At 42.2% G+C, this 16,866-nt stretch overlaps 1 protein-coding gene and 1 long non-coding RNA gene across 2 annotated transcripts; one reads left to right on the top strand and one right to left on the bottom strand.

The window, feature by feature from the left end:
* Positions 1 to 610: 610 nt before the first annotated feature.
* On the bottom strand, positions 611 to 6,932 carry LOC307036996. Its single transcript, XR_013807551.1, has 3 exons — positions 6,523 to 6,932; positions 2,787 to 2,870; positions 611 to 2,483 (listed from the first exon to the last, which is right to left on the bottom strand). It is a non-coding gene; the product is annotated as an uncharacterized lncRNA (long non-coding RNA).
* A 149-nt stretch (positions 6,933 to 7,081) lies between these two features.
* LOC307036995 (putative beta-lactamase-like 1) lies at positions 7,082 to 15,040 on the top strand. Its single transcript, XM_079677692.1, has 6 exons — positions 7,082 to 7,328; positions 9,244 to 9,347; positions 9,435 to 9,592; positions 10,024 to 10,244; positions 13,364 to 13,469; positions 13,648 to 15,040. Exons 1-6 carry the CDS (start codon positions 7,265 to 7,267, stop codon positions 14,624 to 14,626), a joined length of 1,632 nt encoding a protein of 543 aa, XP_079533818.1. The 5' UTR covers positions 7,082 to 7,264; the 3' UTR covers positions 14,627 to 15,040.
* The last annotated feature ends 1,826 nt before the right edge of the window (positions 15,041 to 16,866 follow it).

Genomic DNA, 16,866 nt, shown 5'->3' with positions numbered 1-16,866 from the left:
AAATTCCATTCCAGGACAAGTTCAGTCCTTATCCAATGTGATGCTAAATTGCGAAGGAATATTCAGTCGCTCGAAAGGGGAGCTCACATGCTACAATGTACCATTGTCCACCATTTAGATGTCAGATAAGCTACTCTGTCTTCCACATCATCTCTCTCTCTCTCTCTCTCTCTCTCTCTCTCACTCACAAACACACACACACACACACACACACACACACACACACACACACACACACACACACACACACACACACACACACACACACACACACACACACACACACACACACACACACACACACACACACACACACACACACACACACACACTCAAACATACTCACACACTGCTGGCAATGATGTTGATTGTTAGTCCAGCAGCTCCCTCTGCTGGTGGCACATGCAATTACAACAGACACATATACACTCCAAAACATACACATATAGCTCTTAAAGCACATAATATATATCAGGCTACAGCCCATGTATATGTTATGATGTGAAGCACTATTTGGTTTCATGAAAAATATCAACTGTTTATTTGTAGATATCTACTAAAGCAGTGGTTTTCAACCTGTGGTACGCGTACCACTGGTGGTACGCCAGCTCCTGCTAGTGGTACGCGGAGGAATCTGAAATATAAAAAATATCTTTTTTTTTTTAATTATTTTTAACCAGATGAAAACATTGAGACAACATCTCATTTACAACGCTGACCTGGCCAAGAAGGCAGCAACGTTTTTTACACATAACACAGACGTAAAAAATACAGAAAACACAACTAAGTAAACAAAAAGATGAAAAGCAGTCACTACATTGTGCACATTTAGGACAGTAAGAAAGGTACACTACTTATTACTGCAAGAGCAGCTGGTGGTAAGGACCTCTGACAACTTCCATTTAAAACAGGCTATAGGGACAAGTGCCATCAGTTTGAGGCTTGATTGAATAACATTAATTAAAAAATAAATCATACTATCAAAATACTACAACGAATGAAATAATTGAAACTGTGGTTTGAATAAGTTCTTATAGGCTATTGTTGTTTTTAGATTTAGAAACAAATTTAAAGCGTATTTAATACGCTTTAAATTTATAATACTATTTGCGTTGCTAATGACGACCATACTACCCGCGAACAATTAGCGAACGTTGCAAGTAAGCTAAAGAAAGAAGAAAGCTGAATGATGTTAAAAACGTGGCTCAAAACGGGAGGTATTCAGAAGAATCAGAAACAGGTTTATTGCCAGGTAGGTTCGCACCAACTAGGAATTTGACTTGATGTCACGGCACATTCATAAAATATGAAAAACAAAAAATATTGTACACCGTAATGGAATACAGTTAAATAGCAATACAAATTAAATAAAGCAGTAATTTATATGGAAATAGAATGCTATCAATTAATTTTACTATGAAAACTATGAAATGTGAAATAAGAATATGCGCAGAAAGGAGTATAACATTGTGTGCATTAATGTAATGTAATGCATATAGTCTATGATGTGGCAGAGGTAAAGTGTCAGTGGGGGGGCCGGGCCTTGTTTAAGAGGCCGGTAGCGGAGGGGAAGAAACTGTTCAGGTGGCGAGAGGTCCTGGTCCCGATGGAGCGCAGCCTCCTGCCAGAGGGGAGGGGGGTCAACAGTTTGTGTCCAGGGTGTTAGGGCAGGGGTGCCACCAGGGATTTTGGGCCCCGTGAAAATATATCAAATTGGGCCCCCCCATCACCAGGCCCAGGCCACGCCAACCAAGCAAAATTGCTAACCACACCTCCAGAGCCCAACCCACTCATTTATGCTTTAAATAACTCCACCTATACAGGCTTGCATCTATCTTGTAGTCCAATACTAACCGCACAATATTTACTGACACTGAGCTGTGAAAATATAACACTGTGCAGACGTGCAACATTCTGCTGCAGTAGAATTCACTATTTGATATAACACTAACATTCCTGACAATAAATATCAATTGTCATCTTTTATGGTGTACATGCCTAACAATAACATTTATGAATGGAACATTCTCAACATGAATGCATAAATCCAAATACATATAACTTAAATATATATATGACCTCTTAAATTAAAATAAAGTGAACATTACCACCAACAAAATCATTTATAAAATGCTATAACACAAAAAATAACATAAGCAGCAGATTTTAAAATTAAATATACATACCAAGTACAAAATATGCAGGTATTAAAGTGGAATACAACGGAAATGGAAATGAAAAGGCCTTATGGTGGTGCCAAATCAGAGCTTGGTACCTTTTCTCAGTCTTTTTTTTTACAGCTTCCTCACTTTGTCTGTCCTTTTCCTCACTTTGTCTGTCCCTTTCTGTACACCTTCTCTTGTCTTCACTGGAGCCTTCATCCTCATCATCTACACTGGTACTGCCACTGGCACTGTCACTGTCCTTCACCTCTTCCTCCACTTCCACACACCTTCCTGACAAAACTGAAGAGGGCCCTGGCTCTGTAGAGTGTACATGACACATATGATAATATATTATTTAATATTAGTATTAATATCATAACCAAAATGTTGGTGATTAACATTTTATATACCTAATACAGACTGATCACTCAACGCTTCAAACATCCTAAATAGACTAAAAAGCAGTTTTTTGTCTTATATAGATCAGTGGCTATGTGGGAAAATACTGTGTTTGAAATGTATAATTTAAATTAGATGTTAGCTTTTTGTTTTGATATATATATATGTGTTGTATTCCAGTGTCCCTTCAGATATGTTAAGTGGCAACACAATGCTGCTCACCTCCTTCAGTTGGGAGAAAAGCTGGTTCAGGTTCAGCCTTATAGGGGGACAGGGCTGCTGAGCCTGAAGATGGATATGTTGGTCCTGGCACCAGGGGGAGGGACAACTGATTTAGTATGAATAGCTGATAAACATGTACCTGCATTTAATGTCAGCTAAAAGAGCAGTGAAATGAAAAACCTCAGAATTTTCTGTGAAGATATTAACAGTAGCCTACTTAATGTCAGCTTAGTAAAAAAAAACAGTACAATTTACAATGGACTACGCTTAGCTAACAGACTAAATTCCACCACTCATGGCCCACAACCACCGCATCCCTCCTCACATGCTTTCACTCTGCTAGAAAAGTGCTGCGTTTGGAGGCAGGAGTCTTAGGACCAAACCATTACATGTAAATAGAGGGGGGTGTACAGAGGCTTTGGATAATTAACTTTTGGAAGAAAATAGGTTAAATGAATCGTAAGTTTAGTGAGTAGCCTACTACGCAATATAACGTTATATTAATGTTAATTATTGATGAAAGGGTACTTACATTTTTTTTCTTAATGTTCTAAACATGTTGGGGCCCCCTGCTAGTCATGGGCCCTTAGAATCGTCCTAACCTTTCACCCGCTTATGGCGCCCCTGTGTGAGGGGGTACAGAGGAGAATATTACCAGCGAAAGTGAACAAGTGAATGAGGAGGAGGACAGTCATCAACCGAGCACAAGTGCAGGCTCCGCAAGCAACGCAAAAGTGATATGCACAGCCGCTGTGATGGAGGAGAGAAGTGACTCAGGAAGAAGGCATTTGCTCAAAGAATGGAAAGAAGGCTGTGACCGAGGTCAAACGCTGAAAAAAAGAAAAACACTTGTCTTTAATTGTTATATTTTCTTTTTTACTTTGCCACCAAATGGCAATAGCAAACATCAGCAGACTGAAGATGAGCTATTAGCCCTTAGGCTCATCTGCTCCTGGAGGCTTTCATTACTATTGTGGAACTGAATTCCCAATAGGACATTTTCTGTTACAATGTAGGTTGTTGCAGGAGGTCTACATTCACGCTTTGGTATAGGAAATGACATGTATGTACAGTTGTCATATGTTGTGTGAGAATAAGTTATTATTTTGTTCTTTATGTTCTCACTTGTGGTGTGTGTGTGTGTGTGTGTGTGTGTGTGTGTGTGTGTGTGTGTGTGTGTGTGTGTGTGTGTGTGTGTGTGTGTGTGTGTGTGTGTGTGTGTGTGTGTGTGTGTGTGTGTGTGTGTGTGTGTGTGTGTGTGTGTGTGTGAGTGAGTGAGTGAGTGAGTGAGTGCCCTTTCTACATGTAGCTGTGGCTGACAATAAATAATGTTATTATGAATACATTTGCCTCCGAGTCCTGCATGAACTGTGCATAGACTGTATTTTAACATTGGTCATATGGTGGTACTTGGAGAGCCAACTATTTTCTCAGGTGGTACTTGGTGTAAAAAGGTTGAGAACCACTGTACTAAAGGATACAAATAAAGTGTGTAATGTAGGCCTGTTACTTCTATTATTGAGTGATATTTATAATACACTGTTCTGCTTTCTGCACTGGCCTCAGCAGCTGTTCTCACTGTAAATGTGGGCTCACAATTAAAGCAAAAAATACATAGCCTAATATCCAGAGGAGACGTGATTAGTGAGTAAACAAACGGTAAAGGGCAGAAAGTCTGATACACATTTGATCATGTTAAATAACTTATAATCACAACGGGAACAGTTTGCAGAGCTGTGCTTCGTTGACAATAGCTGCGTGCGGATAAGTGCAGCTTTGTTTGACAATGTTGGTAATCTAATGTTGAGATGACATATTAACCTGTTACATTGTTAATAAGTTAAAGGAGCTATCTGTGCAGTATATTACATGTTTATATTTGTAATGGTTATATTACAACCTGCATGTTCAACAGTTAATTAGCCTTTGAGAATATGTGTCATTGCAGAGAGAGTTATGATTATTGTTTGCTGTATAATATATTTAAGTAACTGATTCTCATTATACTTGTACATTTTGTATTTCTCTGTTATAGACCACACATACATATAGTCTAGGGCTGCCATCTTTAGAGTTCAGATTGGAGAGAGATGACAACATTAGATTTTGGTACACTGATTCATTGTGTTGCTATTACTTGTGTATTGCACCTATTCCATTAACCTTTACTCTTTTCAGTGAAAATATTATATGTTCTACTGTTGATATGTGTCTATGAACTGTTAATGCTTATGTTTATAGTTTAATGTATTTTAATTACACTTAGACCTGTTTACATCCTACTATCTCGCAACTATAGCCTGTTGTGAATAAAGTTTAATTTCATTTACACCCGGTCTCTGTTGCCTGAAATCGACTATGGAGGATACATCAGTGTAACCTCGGTTAAAGCTCCTCCAGAGAGCCTCCTCTCGCCTCTCTCTCCCCTCTATCCCCTCTCTACTCTCTCCTCTACATCAGTATACCCTCGGTTATAGCTCCTCCAGAGAGACTCCTCTCTCCTCTAAATCAGTGTATCCTCGGTTACAGCTCCTCCAGACAGCCTCCGCGATAATCGATCCTCGACGAGCCTTTAGAGACATTTGTTTTCCTTCGAAGGCAGCGCGCCGACATCCGTTTCCGGGTCGCTGCCGGAGGACCGAGGAGTCGAGGACGCGAGCATTTGAGAAATGACAAACGGCTCATTTTGGAGCACTCCTGTACGTCGCCTTGACGCCGGGACGACCGGCGACCCTCCCCGACAGGCGCACAGACGCGAAGGCCCGCCCACAACTGCGTGCACGTCTGTGACGGCAGTTTTAATTGTACATGTCTATGCTTGATTCTAATATAAGATTGAATTAACAGGCCTAGCAGAGGTAGCGTATCATCGTCAAATTCCACTCAGGTGTCTTTCTCACTTTTAGAATATTTCTAGTCATTTACTGTTGGTTAAAGGGTCACTATATCTATTGAATAGATGATCCACTGAAAAATGTCTTATTAGATGTAGCTTTTGCATGGAAGTTTAAACACTTAAAGGCCCAGTGAAGTGCATGTTTTTGCACCAAAATGAAATGGCAGTTTCATTCCTTACATATCATTGTGCCTGTTCATGGCTAAAATAATTTTTAATAATTCATAATTAATGAATTAATGAATTATTAATTTTGCCGTCTGAGCCTAACGGAAGTTGCAGACGATAGTGGCTGTGACGTCACAAGATGTACCCAGTTGCGATTGTAAACATGGCGGAGACTCTGGAAAGTGATACTAGTGTGAGAGAAATTATTGATTTGGACAGCTTTTCGGACAGGATAGATGAGGAAAGTGATCAATTTGGTGCACTTTGAGGGCAACATTAAGAGATTTATGGATACAGCTCTCAACACTCATATGAAACATATAGTTCAATAATCAAAAAACATTGGAATGATTTCTTAACCTATTTTATACAACTAATATTACATAGATGGAAATATTTGTTTACATAGATGACCAAACCCACTGAGATAACTTAGGCTACAGTTTACCTCCCTGAGCTGACGTTATCTCTCTCAGTCCCACAGGAGAGCACTCTCCCTCTCCTTATTGTTGAAACAGCTAATCTCCGTTAGCTCCGAGCTAGCACCAGATGCTAACAACAACCCTGTAACTCTGTCAGTCTCTCTTTCTCTCTCTCTCGAATCGACCACTGGCCTTTATTTATCATGATCAATCAAATAATCTACGAAACAATGACACCAGCCAGGCTCACCTTCATCTTTTGGGAACAGAAACATCGCCACTTCGGCAGACTTGACATTACTACAGCCAGCGGCAATGCATCGTTTCCCCTGTGTTTTTCATCCCTCTTTCTTCACTGTCGCCTCCATTGTCAGGTTTTCTCGATTGGCAATCACTTCCAGTCGACTCCGACACACTTTCCAGGAAAATACTAGCTCAAAAACGTTGAGAAATTCGACTTTGAAAAAAAGAAAAAACGAACGGTGGTGAATGTAAACAGTGCAGCGGCGTCCATCTCGTGACGTCACGCAGTAGATCGCAAGCCACGCCCATGAAGGCGAAGGTCGACTGCAGATTTCCCCGGAAAATTCAAAACTCGTCAAATTTGTTGCTATTCCAACATTTTTTGATATGGGTTCCAATGGACAATTTTGGTCATTACTATACAGGACTGTCTCAGAAAATTAGAATATTGTGATAAAGTTCTTTATTTTCTGTAATGCAATTAAAAAAACAAAAATGTCATACATTCTGGATTCATTACAAATCAACTGAAATATTGCAAGCCTTTTATTATTTTAATATTGCTGATTATGGCATACAGCTTAAGAAAACTCAAATATCCTATCTCTAAATATTAGAATATCATGAAAAAGTATACTAGTAGGGTGTTCAACGAATCACTTGAATCGTCTAATTAACTCGAAACACCTGCAAGGGTTTCCTGAGCCTTGAAAAACACTCAGCTTGGTTCAGTAAACTAAATCACAAGTATGGGGAAGACTGCTGATCTGACTGCTGTCCAGAGGACCGTCATTGACACCCTCCATCAGGAGGGTAAGACACAAAAATAAATTTCTCAAAGAGCAAGCTGTTCACAGAGTGCAGTTTCAAAGCACATCCACAAAAAGTCTGTTGGAAGGGGGAAATGTGACAGGAAACGCTGCACAACCAAGAGAGATGACCGCAGCCTTAACAGCATTGTGAAGAAGAGTCGCTTCCAGAATTTGGGGGAGCTTCAAAGACAGTGGACTGAAGCTGGAGTCCAGGTATCAAAAGTCACTGTTCACAGACGTGTCCGGGAAATGGGCTACAATAGCCGTATTCCCATGGTCAAGCCACTTCTGAACTCAAGACAACGGAAGAGGCGTCTGACTTGGGCTAAGGAAAAGAAGCACTGGACAGTTGCACAGTGGTCCAAAGTCCTCTTTTCAGACGAAAGCAAGTTTTGTATTTCATTTGGAAGTCAAGGCGCCAGAGTCTGGAGAAAGGCTGGAGAGGAGCAAAATCCAAGTTGCTTGAAATCCAGTGTGAAGTTCCCACAGTCAGCGATGGTTTGGGGAGCCATGTCAGCTGCTGGTGTTGGTCCACTGTGTTTCATCAAGCCCAGAGTAAATGCAGCTGTGTACCAAGAGATTTTAGAGCACTACATGCTTCCGTCTGCTGAAAAGCTCTATGGAGATGAGGAATTCATTTTCCAGCATGATCTGGCACCTGCCCACAGTGCCAAAACCACCAGTAACTGGTGTACTGACCATGGCATTACTGTCCTTGATTGGCCTGCAAATTCCCCTGACCTGAACCCCATAGAGAATATGTGGGGTATTGTGAAGAAGAAGCTGAAAGACACCAGACCCAACAATGCTAACGAGCTAAAGGCCGCTATTGAAGCATCCTAGGCATCCATAACACCTCAGCAATGCCACAGGCTGATTGCCTCCATGCCACGCCGCATTGATGCAGTAATCCGTGCAAAAGGATTCCCAACCAAGTACTGAGTGCATTAATGGACATTTTCAAATGTTTGATTGTGTTTTGCTGTTATAAATCTTTTTTTTTTACTTGGTCTGAGGAACTATTCTAATTTTTTGAGATAGGATTTTTGAGTTTTCTTAAGCTGTATGCCATAATCAGCAATATTAAAATAATAAAAGGCTTGCAATATTTCAGTTGATTTGTAATGAATCCAGAATGTATGACATTTTTGTTTTTTTAATTGCATTACAGAAAATAAAGAACTTTATCACAATATTCTAATTTTCTGAGACAGTCCTGTACGTATTAGCATAACAGATCATGCACAGGTGCACACTTCACTGGGCCTGCTCAACTAAACCAAGTTTTCTGCGTGTGTTAAACACACAGGAGACAGCAGTGGATTAGAAGATATTTTGTAACTTGGACTGTCCAAGGTCAGTAGCTTCCCCTGCCTCCATACATTTCTGCAAATAATTAATATATCAAGATCAGAGATGGGGTTATTTCTCAAAAAAAGTAATATATTACATATTACTTTAAAAAAAAAAGTAATATATTACTTTACTTCGTAAAACGTGTTACTTTACTCGTTACTTTACTCGTTACCTTACTCATCACTTTACTCGTGACTTTACTCGCAGGGCCGCCCCTCCCTACAGGCAGATCACGCAGACTGCGGAGGGTGCTTCATTTTGCAGAGGGAGCGGGAGGGGAAGACCCTGTTTACATCCTCACTCTGGGTTCGGGGGTCCTTAGCTATTAGCTTCACGTTAGCATGTTATCTTTGCAGGTGCTTGTTGAGGTTTGACGTTGTGTTTGCAGCAGTGGATAAAAGCTTCTGGCCTGGACACAGTTTGCACCTCACGGTCACATTCCTGTCCTTTCTTTGGACAAACTCAAAATAATGGGCATACCTCCACCCCTCGAAAGTTATCGCTGTTGACTCGGCCATGTTTACGCACTGCAAATGTTACCTTTTTTCACTTTCCCACAGAAGTGGTTGTAGAACAAGCCATGGAAGAAGAGATGTGCCCTCTCTTCCCGGAGCCTGTGCCCCTCAAACACCCCATCCCATCGCTGAGGGAGGCCTTAGAAAAGGTGTATATCTTTTAACAATTAAATGTTTTGTCATGTGAATATTCTGAATATAGTTATGGCGTGTGTTAATGAAGTTTCTCCTAACAGATAGATCTACTCCTGAGGTCCAGCGTTCACCCCACCAAGCTGCCAGCTATTTCAGCCATCGTGGTTTTAAATGACTCTGTTCTGTGGAATGGAAACTTTGGTCAGAAGAACAGAAGTGATCCCTCCTCTCCTGCACCCAATGAGTTCACCGTGTACAGGTGAGATTTATAGTCAAACAGTGTGGATAACAGGAGGAGGAGACTAACATAAAATATGAGAGAGATATGTCAAAAGGGAAGTGGTGATTTGTCTTAATGTCAAGCACGTAGTTATTAATAATATTAGTCCTAAAGGCTGCTCAGCCAGAACACGAAATCTGATCAATAATCATTACAGCATGATGTAATCTGCGGCCTAATTCTTCTATTGGATTGCATTTGATCTGAGGCTTAAAGTTAAAATTAGGATTAGACCTTTAGTAAGCTTGGTATAGAAACAGTGATAAAGGATAAGGAACCACTCAGTAAATGAAGTGCTGAAATCTGTTCTGTGCAGCAGTAGTGGGAACGCTATTATTAAATCAGGATACATTTATTGAATCATTAGTAATACGCTTGTGTGGCACTCACTTTAATCAGTGTGATTGCAGAATAGCGAGCCTCTCTAAGATCTTCCCCACACTGATGCTGTACAAGCTGTGGGAGGACGGCCTGGTGGGCTCTCTGGACGACCCGGTGGAGAAGTATGCTCAAAACTTCAGCATCAAGGACCCTCTGTGGAGTGGTGGGGGGCCAGCGTCAACCTCACTTAGGACCATTGGCATCAACTCTCCTGCACTCACCCTGCGCAGGATGGCCAGTCAGCTCTCTGGTAACTGCACAAGGTTTTTATATTTTGAATGTCATGGTGGCCATCTTTGTTAATTCAACCTAGAAGGAACTACATAAAAGAACTGGGATGCCTGGTTTCACACATGTGAATCACTATCGCTCATTTGTTCAGTGTTGAAAGTACAAGTGATATCTCCCTGGTCCAAAGTGCAAAAGAAAATTACCCCCTGTAAGAAATTAGCATGAAGCATATCATGTGAGGAGGGCGATAACATTTGTACTGAAATATTATTTGATACCCTGCTGGACCAAACTGAAAGAGCACATTTTCGGACGTTAGGATCGTTCTGTTGTAAACTGTTGTTCACACAGGAAGTGACAGATGCAGTTGTGTGCAGGATGAAGGAGGAGCTTCAGAGAGAAGTTCCTTCTTTTAAAATGTAACACCCATGACCATTTCCTTAGAAAGTCCATGTGATTGTGGGACAGAATGATCTTTCCCTTTTCTGCTGTTGGGAAGGGGGTTCAAGATGAATTCCTAAATGTTCACACACCATCCAATATAATTTCGATGATTTAACTGAATTTATTTATATAGGATAAACCCCTTGAGATGAACCATCTCATTTTCAAGGGGGTCCTAACATATAATACAAACAGCAAGACAAAAAAATCTAATTACAGTGCAAACACAGTGAACACCGCTTCACCTCATTAAATCAGCAGTGTGTCAGGGAAGCACAAAGTCAACATCTAGGACCATACATTCATACTCATCGTGTCCTTTAAGGCCCGGACACACCAAGGCGATTTTGGCCATTTTCGTAAGTCGGACGATGAAGCGTGCACTGTCGCCCAAACTCAATTTGTTGTGTCCCGCACCGTCGGCCGTGACACGCCTTATTTGGCCTTTCATGGCCAACACATGGCCGATTCAACATGTTGAATCGGCCATGCGTCGGGTCGGGCCGTTGGGCCAAATAAATCACTCTGATTGGCTGTTCAGCTAGCGAATCAGTGCATGAGAAGCGAAACTGAAGTGAGGGACGTAAACAAACGCTTTAAGAAGGCACGAAGAATGTCTTCCGCAAGCAACACTCCAATGGCTGATAGCTCCAGTACCGCACGAGACATGTTTTCGATGGACGAGAGTGAAAATGGAACGCACACGCTATTTGTTGTTTGTTTATATCACGGAGTCTGTTCTTCTTCTCTGTCTACCGGTTGTTGCCTCTTTTGAATGACAAATACACACTACCGCCGCCTGCTGGTAAGGAGAGTTATTGCCACTCACGCATGCACAGTTCGTACGTGCTACTTGGCCGTCGGCTAAAGTCTTTGCGGTGTGTTCCAGTGGGACTGTTGGCCAAGAAGCAGGAGACGTGAGGCGACACAACAGTCGTGTTCCGTCGGGACGTGTTCTTTGGTGTCAGTTTGGTGTGTCAGGGCCTTTATTTGTATCGAGGACACCTCTCCGTTACCTCCTTCAACACTTTAGCTAACCTGGGCTTGCGTGAACAGAGAGAGAAGCTAAATGAAGACTGAGCTTTGTCCAGAAATAAAGCTAATCAGCTCTTCAGCTCTGTGTGCTGAAAGTAGGAGCCACTAACAGAACGGGGGGAGGGGGGGTCTCCTGAGGGTACAACTCTATCAGGATGTTACTACAATTCATCCTGAGGGAAAGATGAGTGTATATACCAAAATGTATGGCTATACATCCAATAATCATAAAGAATCCCCCTTGTGATGGAGCTAGAGGAAAAGTCTTTAGTGATCACCAAAGTCAGTAAGACATCTTGTCAGGGAACCAGGAATGTCTGTACCAAATCATGTGAAGATCCATCACTAAATACTGTGTACTGAAAGCAAGTCATTTAGCTAGTTTGCTTGCATGCACTGTTCTGATTTATATTAGCTAAATAAAGGCCATGTTAAGTGGTGGGTTAAGTTCTTACTAGGGATGGTAAACGATAAATAAACGTCTCAATACCGTCGTGAGACTGACAAAATCCACCGCGATATTACATGGTTAATTTAAAAAGAAAATGTTTAAACCTTTATTTAACCAGGTGGTCCCATTGAGATCATCAATCTCTTTTTCAAGGGAGACCTGTCCAACATGGCAGCAAGTAGGTTACAACATGAACATAAAACAACAGATAACACAAAAGGACATCGTATTTACAGGGCTACATTTACAGAGACATTGACAAGCACCAACAGTATATTTATATCTCATCCTGTCAATAAGCCTCACCTTCTTGGCAAAAACGGTATTGTTTTTGAAGTGGTGGAGAGACAATGCACAGTTTTACCCACTGCTGTCAACCATGGCCAAAGCATATCTCTCTGTCCCACTGAGGTGGCGTTAGACTTTTTCGCTGTCCGTCATTTTGACAGACAGGATCGTAACATTTCCGTCATAATCCATTAATACCTGTCGGGTTTGAACTCGCCACTAACGTCTCGCGCTGACACGGAGTGGGGGGGAAAGAGAGAGAGAGCATGCTTGTGAACTGTCAACGGGGGGGGGGGGGACAGGATGGGGGGGGGGACAGAATGATGATCATCAAGCATCATCCTGTCTGATGATGCTGAGTGAGTGACTTAGTGAGTTTGAGTTTGAAAAACTAAAGTGAAACTTGATTTATTTTATTGTGGGGTCTGATTATTCAATTTCCTTGTTTATTTGTGAGATGCAGTGGCACAAAGAAAATGCCTACTTTGTATGGTAGTACTAGTTGGTAAAAAAAAGCACTGGTTGTTCTTGTTCCAGTCTGTTACTGTCACTTTGTTTTTGACACTTTAAAATACTACTATCCTACTAAAATGCTGTACAAATCCGATTTATTATTTCATAAAGAATTTTTTTTCAAGTAAAAAATAAATAAATGTAAAAAGAAACATTTCCCCAAAAATGTCTTAATTTTTTTTTTTTTTTTTTTGAATATTGCGATAAATACCGTACCGTGGACTTGTTATCGCGATATCATCGTACCGTGAGTTGTTGGTATCGTTACATCCCTAGTTCTTACACAGATACAGTGTGTATGACAACTTTCATGAATCATTAACGTATTGCACCCTCTATCAACCAGTCCAAAAAAAAAGAAATTAGTCCACAGAGTTTTATTCACCAATGTTTTATATATGTTGCAGGGTTACCCAGAAGATTAAGGTCCACTAATCTTCTTTGGAATGGAGACACAGAAGCAGCTCTTGGTCTGTTACGGGATGATGTCCTCGTGGCTGATCCCGGCACCAAGTGAGACTCTGTTTCCTTCTGCTATGCTCTGTTCTTAGCTGTCGAGACTTCAGACCTTTTAAGCATGTATATGGTCTACAGAAAGAGGCTGTTGATGAATAGAACAAGGATCATTTAGGTATGTTTTACCAAGAGGAAACTCGTGAACATTTGATATTAATATATATTTTTCCCCCAGATGCCACTACAGCAACGTTGCTTTTTCCTTACTGGCCAACATCTTGGCCCAGAAGGTGGCGGGCTCAAACTTTGAGAGATGGGTGTCAGACAACATTCTGGAGCGGCTCGGCATGGAGGACACTTGGTTCAATTTAAGTCCAGCGGTTCAGAGGCGGATGGCTGTGGGGGTGTACAGCAACGGCGAGCCAGCCCCCCTCTTCAATCTGGGCTGGTACCGAGCTGCGGGCCAGATGTTTTCCACAGCTGCTGACATGGCCAAGCTTATGATGGCTCTTCTGGGCGCAACCGGTGGGACTCTGCTCCGTCAGGACACCCTCAACACCATGCTGACCCCGGTGCTACGCTGCCACAGCGGCTACTTCGCCAACTCCACCGGCACCCCGTGGGAGATCAATGAGCAGCGGGGCTACGATGTGGTGAGGAAAGATGGGGACCTGGACGGTTACGCGGCCACCCTCTCCCTGGTGCCACAGCTCAAACTGGGGATGGTGGTTCTGATGTCCGGCGTGCGGCCTGCAGGGCCGGAACTTCTGAGCCAGGCCTACAGCCAGCTCATTCCTGCGGTGGAGAGGGCGTTCAGGGACGCTCCAAAAAGGTTAAGACCACCGCCCAGCCCAGCTCCATATGTGGGCTTTTTCACTTACAGGAATATGACTTTCTATGAGATAAAGGTGGACTCAGACGGGGTGCTGGTCATGCAGCAATTTGGACCACAGGTTGACACATCTGTGCCGTCCAAGTACAGAACTATTCGTCTGGATTACCTGCAGGATAGGGTGTTCAGGGTGGTGTTTGAGAGCCCGTACCCCTGCAAGCTGAAGGTGAACAGCGCCTCTGTCTCGCTGGAGGCTCAGGACAGACAGCTCTTCAACTTTTACCTTTTCAACAAGAAAGGTGTGTCACCAGGGTTTGATTCCCCAGGACTTAACACTTACAGGGTGACCAGGATAGCCGGCAGACCATTCTTCACTACATAAAGACAGGAGTTCATTTATAGCGAGGTGGACACTGAAACAGGGTTGTATGTCAAGAACAAAGGCAGTATGAAACTTGCTGTTGGATCAGTGGTCATGTGAGTGCAAGGTTAATGTGATTAATCTGGACTAGTATGTACATATTATTCATTCTGCTTATAATACTAATTATATTATGAGTTTTGTCCAACTCTCCAAGAACTAGCACAAGCAAAGAGGAACTGACCGCAGTACTGCAAACATGTTCCTGCGAACGTGTTTAGTTGTTGGACAATGTGGCGATATCCCTTTTCAACATTTTAGTGCCTAATGTGTGACCTTGAAAGAGATAAACACAACTGAGGGGAAAGTCTTGGACTTGCTTTACATCTTGAAAGGTTTTTTATAATGTTAATACTCAAGGAGAGTATGTGAACATTCTATGAGCAATAAAGACCTGCAATATTATATTCTCAATAAACTAAAACTGTAGACTGTTTATTAAGTGCTCATGTTAATGTACACTTAATCATTGTAATCATCAATTAACATAGATATTCAATTATTTTCATTTAAGGTAACTAGAAAAATATCAAATGAACAGCCCTTTTTTCAGCCTGCTCCGGAACAGGTTATGTTCCAGTTAAGAGATCAACTCAGTGAAAGCACCACCTGCTGACCAATCAGAGCTCACAGCCTGCTGACCAATCAGAGCTCACCGCCTGCTGACCAATCAGAGCTCTGTGTGCCGAGTTTAACACTATCAAGTCATATTACAGGATAAAGGAAATACAGTTTAAACTTCCGTGTGCAGGACAGATGTCCAAAAATCACAAACTGTGTGAACATTAATAGAATATCACTGCCCATCTTCAGAGCAATCTGACTATTATTACATTTGCGGCAAGCAAGCGTATTTAAATAGCCTATCTGCAAGAACATAAGTAACCGCATCAAAGTAAGTCAGAGTATTGCGTTCAGTCAGCACTGTAAGTTCGCAATGCTGACGTGTTGCACTTATCATTCATATCACATCATAAATAACATGATATCACATTATCAATCACATCATACCACATCATAATATATATTTCCTTATCTGTGTCAGCTTCTCGAGCCGTATACACATACATATACTGTATTCAGAAGTGTTATTTAAAACAACACATTAAGTTGACCAAACACTCAATTATAATTAGAGTAAGATCCAGTGGCGAGCCGTGACTTTTATACCTAGGCCCTCTGACCCCCACCCCTTCCCTCGAAAAAATAAATAAAAATAAGAGTTATTACGTCACAGCCTTTAAGTCTATGGTCACAGCGTATACTTCAGCGGAATATCAAAACAGCGGCCAGGGGTGCAAAACCCATCAATTACAGCGACCCTCTACCACACAGAACAACACCATTATAAACACCAATCATGACAGGGCACCCACAGCCAAGTAACAATTACAAATGAATTAAGTCGGCACGGTGGCCCACATTGAAAATGACGTAGGCCTACCTTTGATGATCAAATCACAGACACTAAGTCCATCCTCCTGTCCTTTTGGATGAAGCACTTGATTGTGGGGTGATGCAGCTCCTTTGCCACTCCAATTTATCATTGTAACTTGTCATAAATTCTGTGAAAATAAAGTCCACTCATTTAGAGGGCAGATACAGATCTAGCACCTCATTTCGGACAGTTTGAAATGATACTTATGGCTGTAACTACGGTTCTATGAGTCCCGGATGACCGCCAGACGCGGTGCTTTAAGCACTGGATATGTCCATCGCGCGCATGCATGTAAGCCTGTGAGATGGTATCGACAACCCAGTGGGGCAGCCACTGGTTAGAGGGCATAACCTCCTTTAGTGCCGCCAGGGCAAAATCAAGAGTTGCTCCTACTGCCGTATTCAGGCAGTAGCCTTGATATAAGCCCTTTGGGCACCCCCAGGGCACAGCAACTTCGACGTGCCATACTCCTGAATGTCAAAGCGTGCCAGCTGGGCAGGCTGATTTAAGTGGGTTTGTGGAAGGACCCCGGGCAGGAATGCCACATTTGCCCAAAAGGCAACGCCTGAGAGTCCCACCTCGGGCATGTATCGTTTATGGAGAGGACATGCAACTCCCCGACTCGCTTCCCTGAGGCTATGGCAAGCAGACATGCTGCCTTCATGGGCAGCCACCTAAGCCCCACCTGGGCCAGGGGCTCGAAGGGAGGAGATGATAGGGCATCCGGCAGCAGGGGCAGGTCCCAAGCCGGAGCCCTCGGGGT

Source organism: Notothenia rossii (genome assembly GCF_949606895.1).
Source record: "Notothenia rossii genome assembly, chromosome: 4".
NCBI lineage: Eukaryota > Metazoa > Chordata > Actinopteri > Perciformes > Nototheniidae > Notothenia > Notothenia rossii.
The sequence above is the reverse complement of the archived record's forward strand: the minus strand, read 5'-3'. Positions and strand labels throughout refer to the sequence as shown.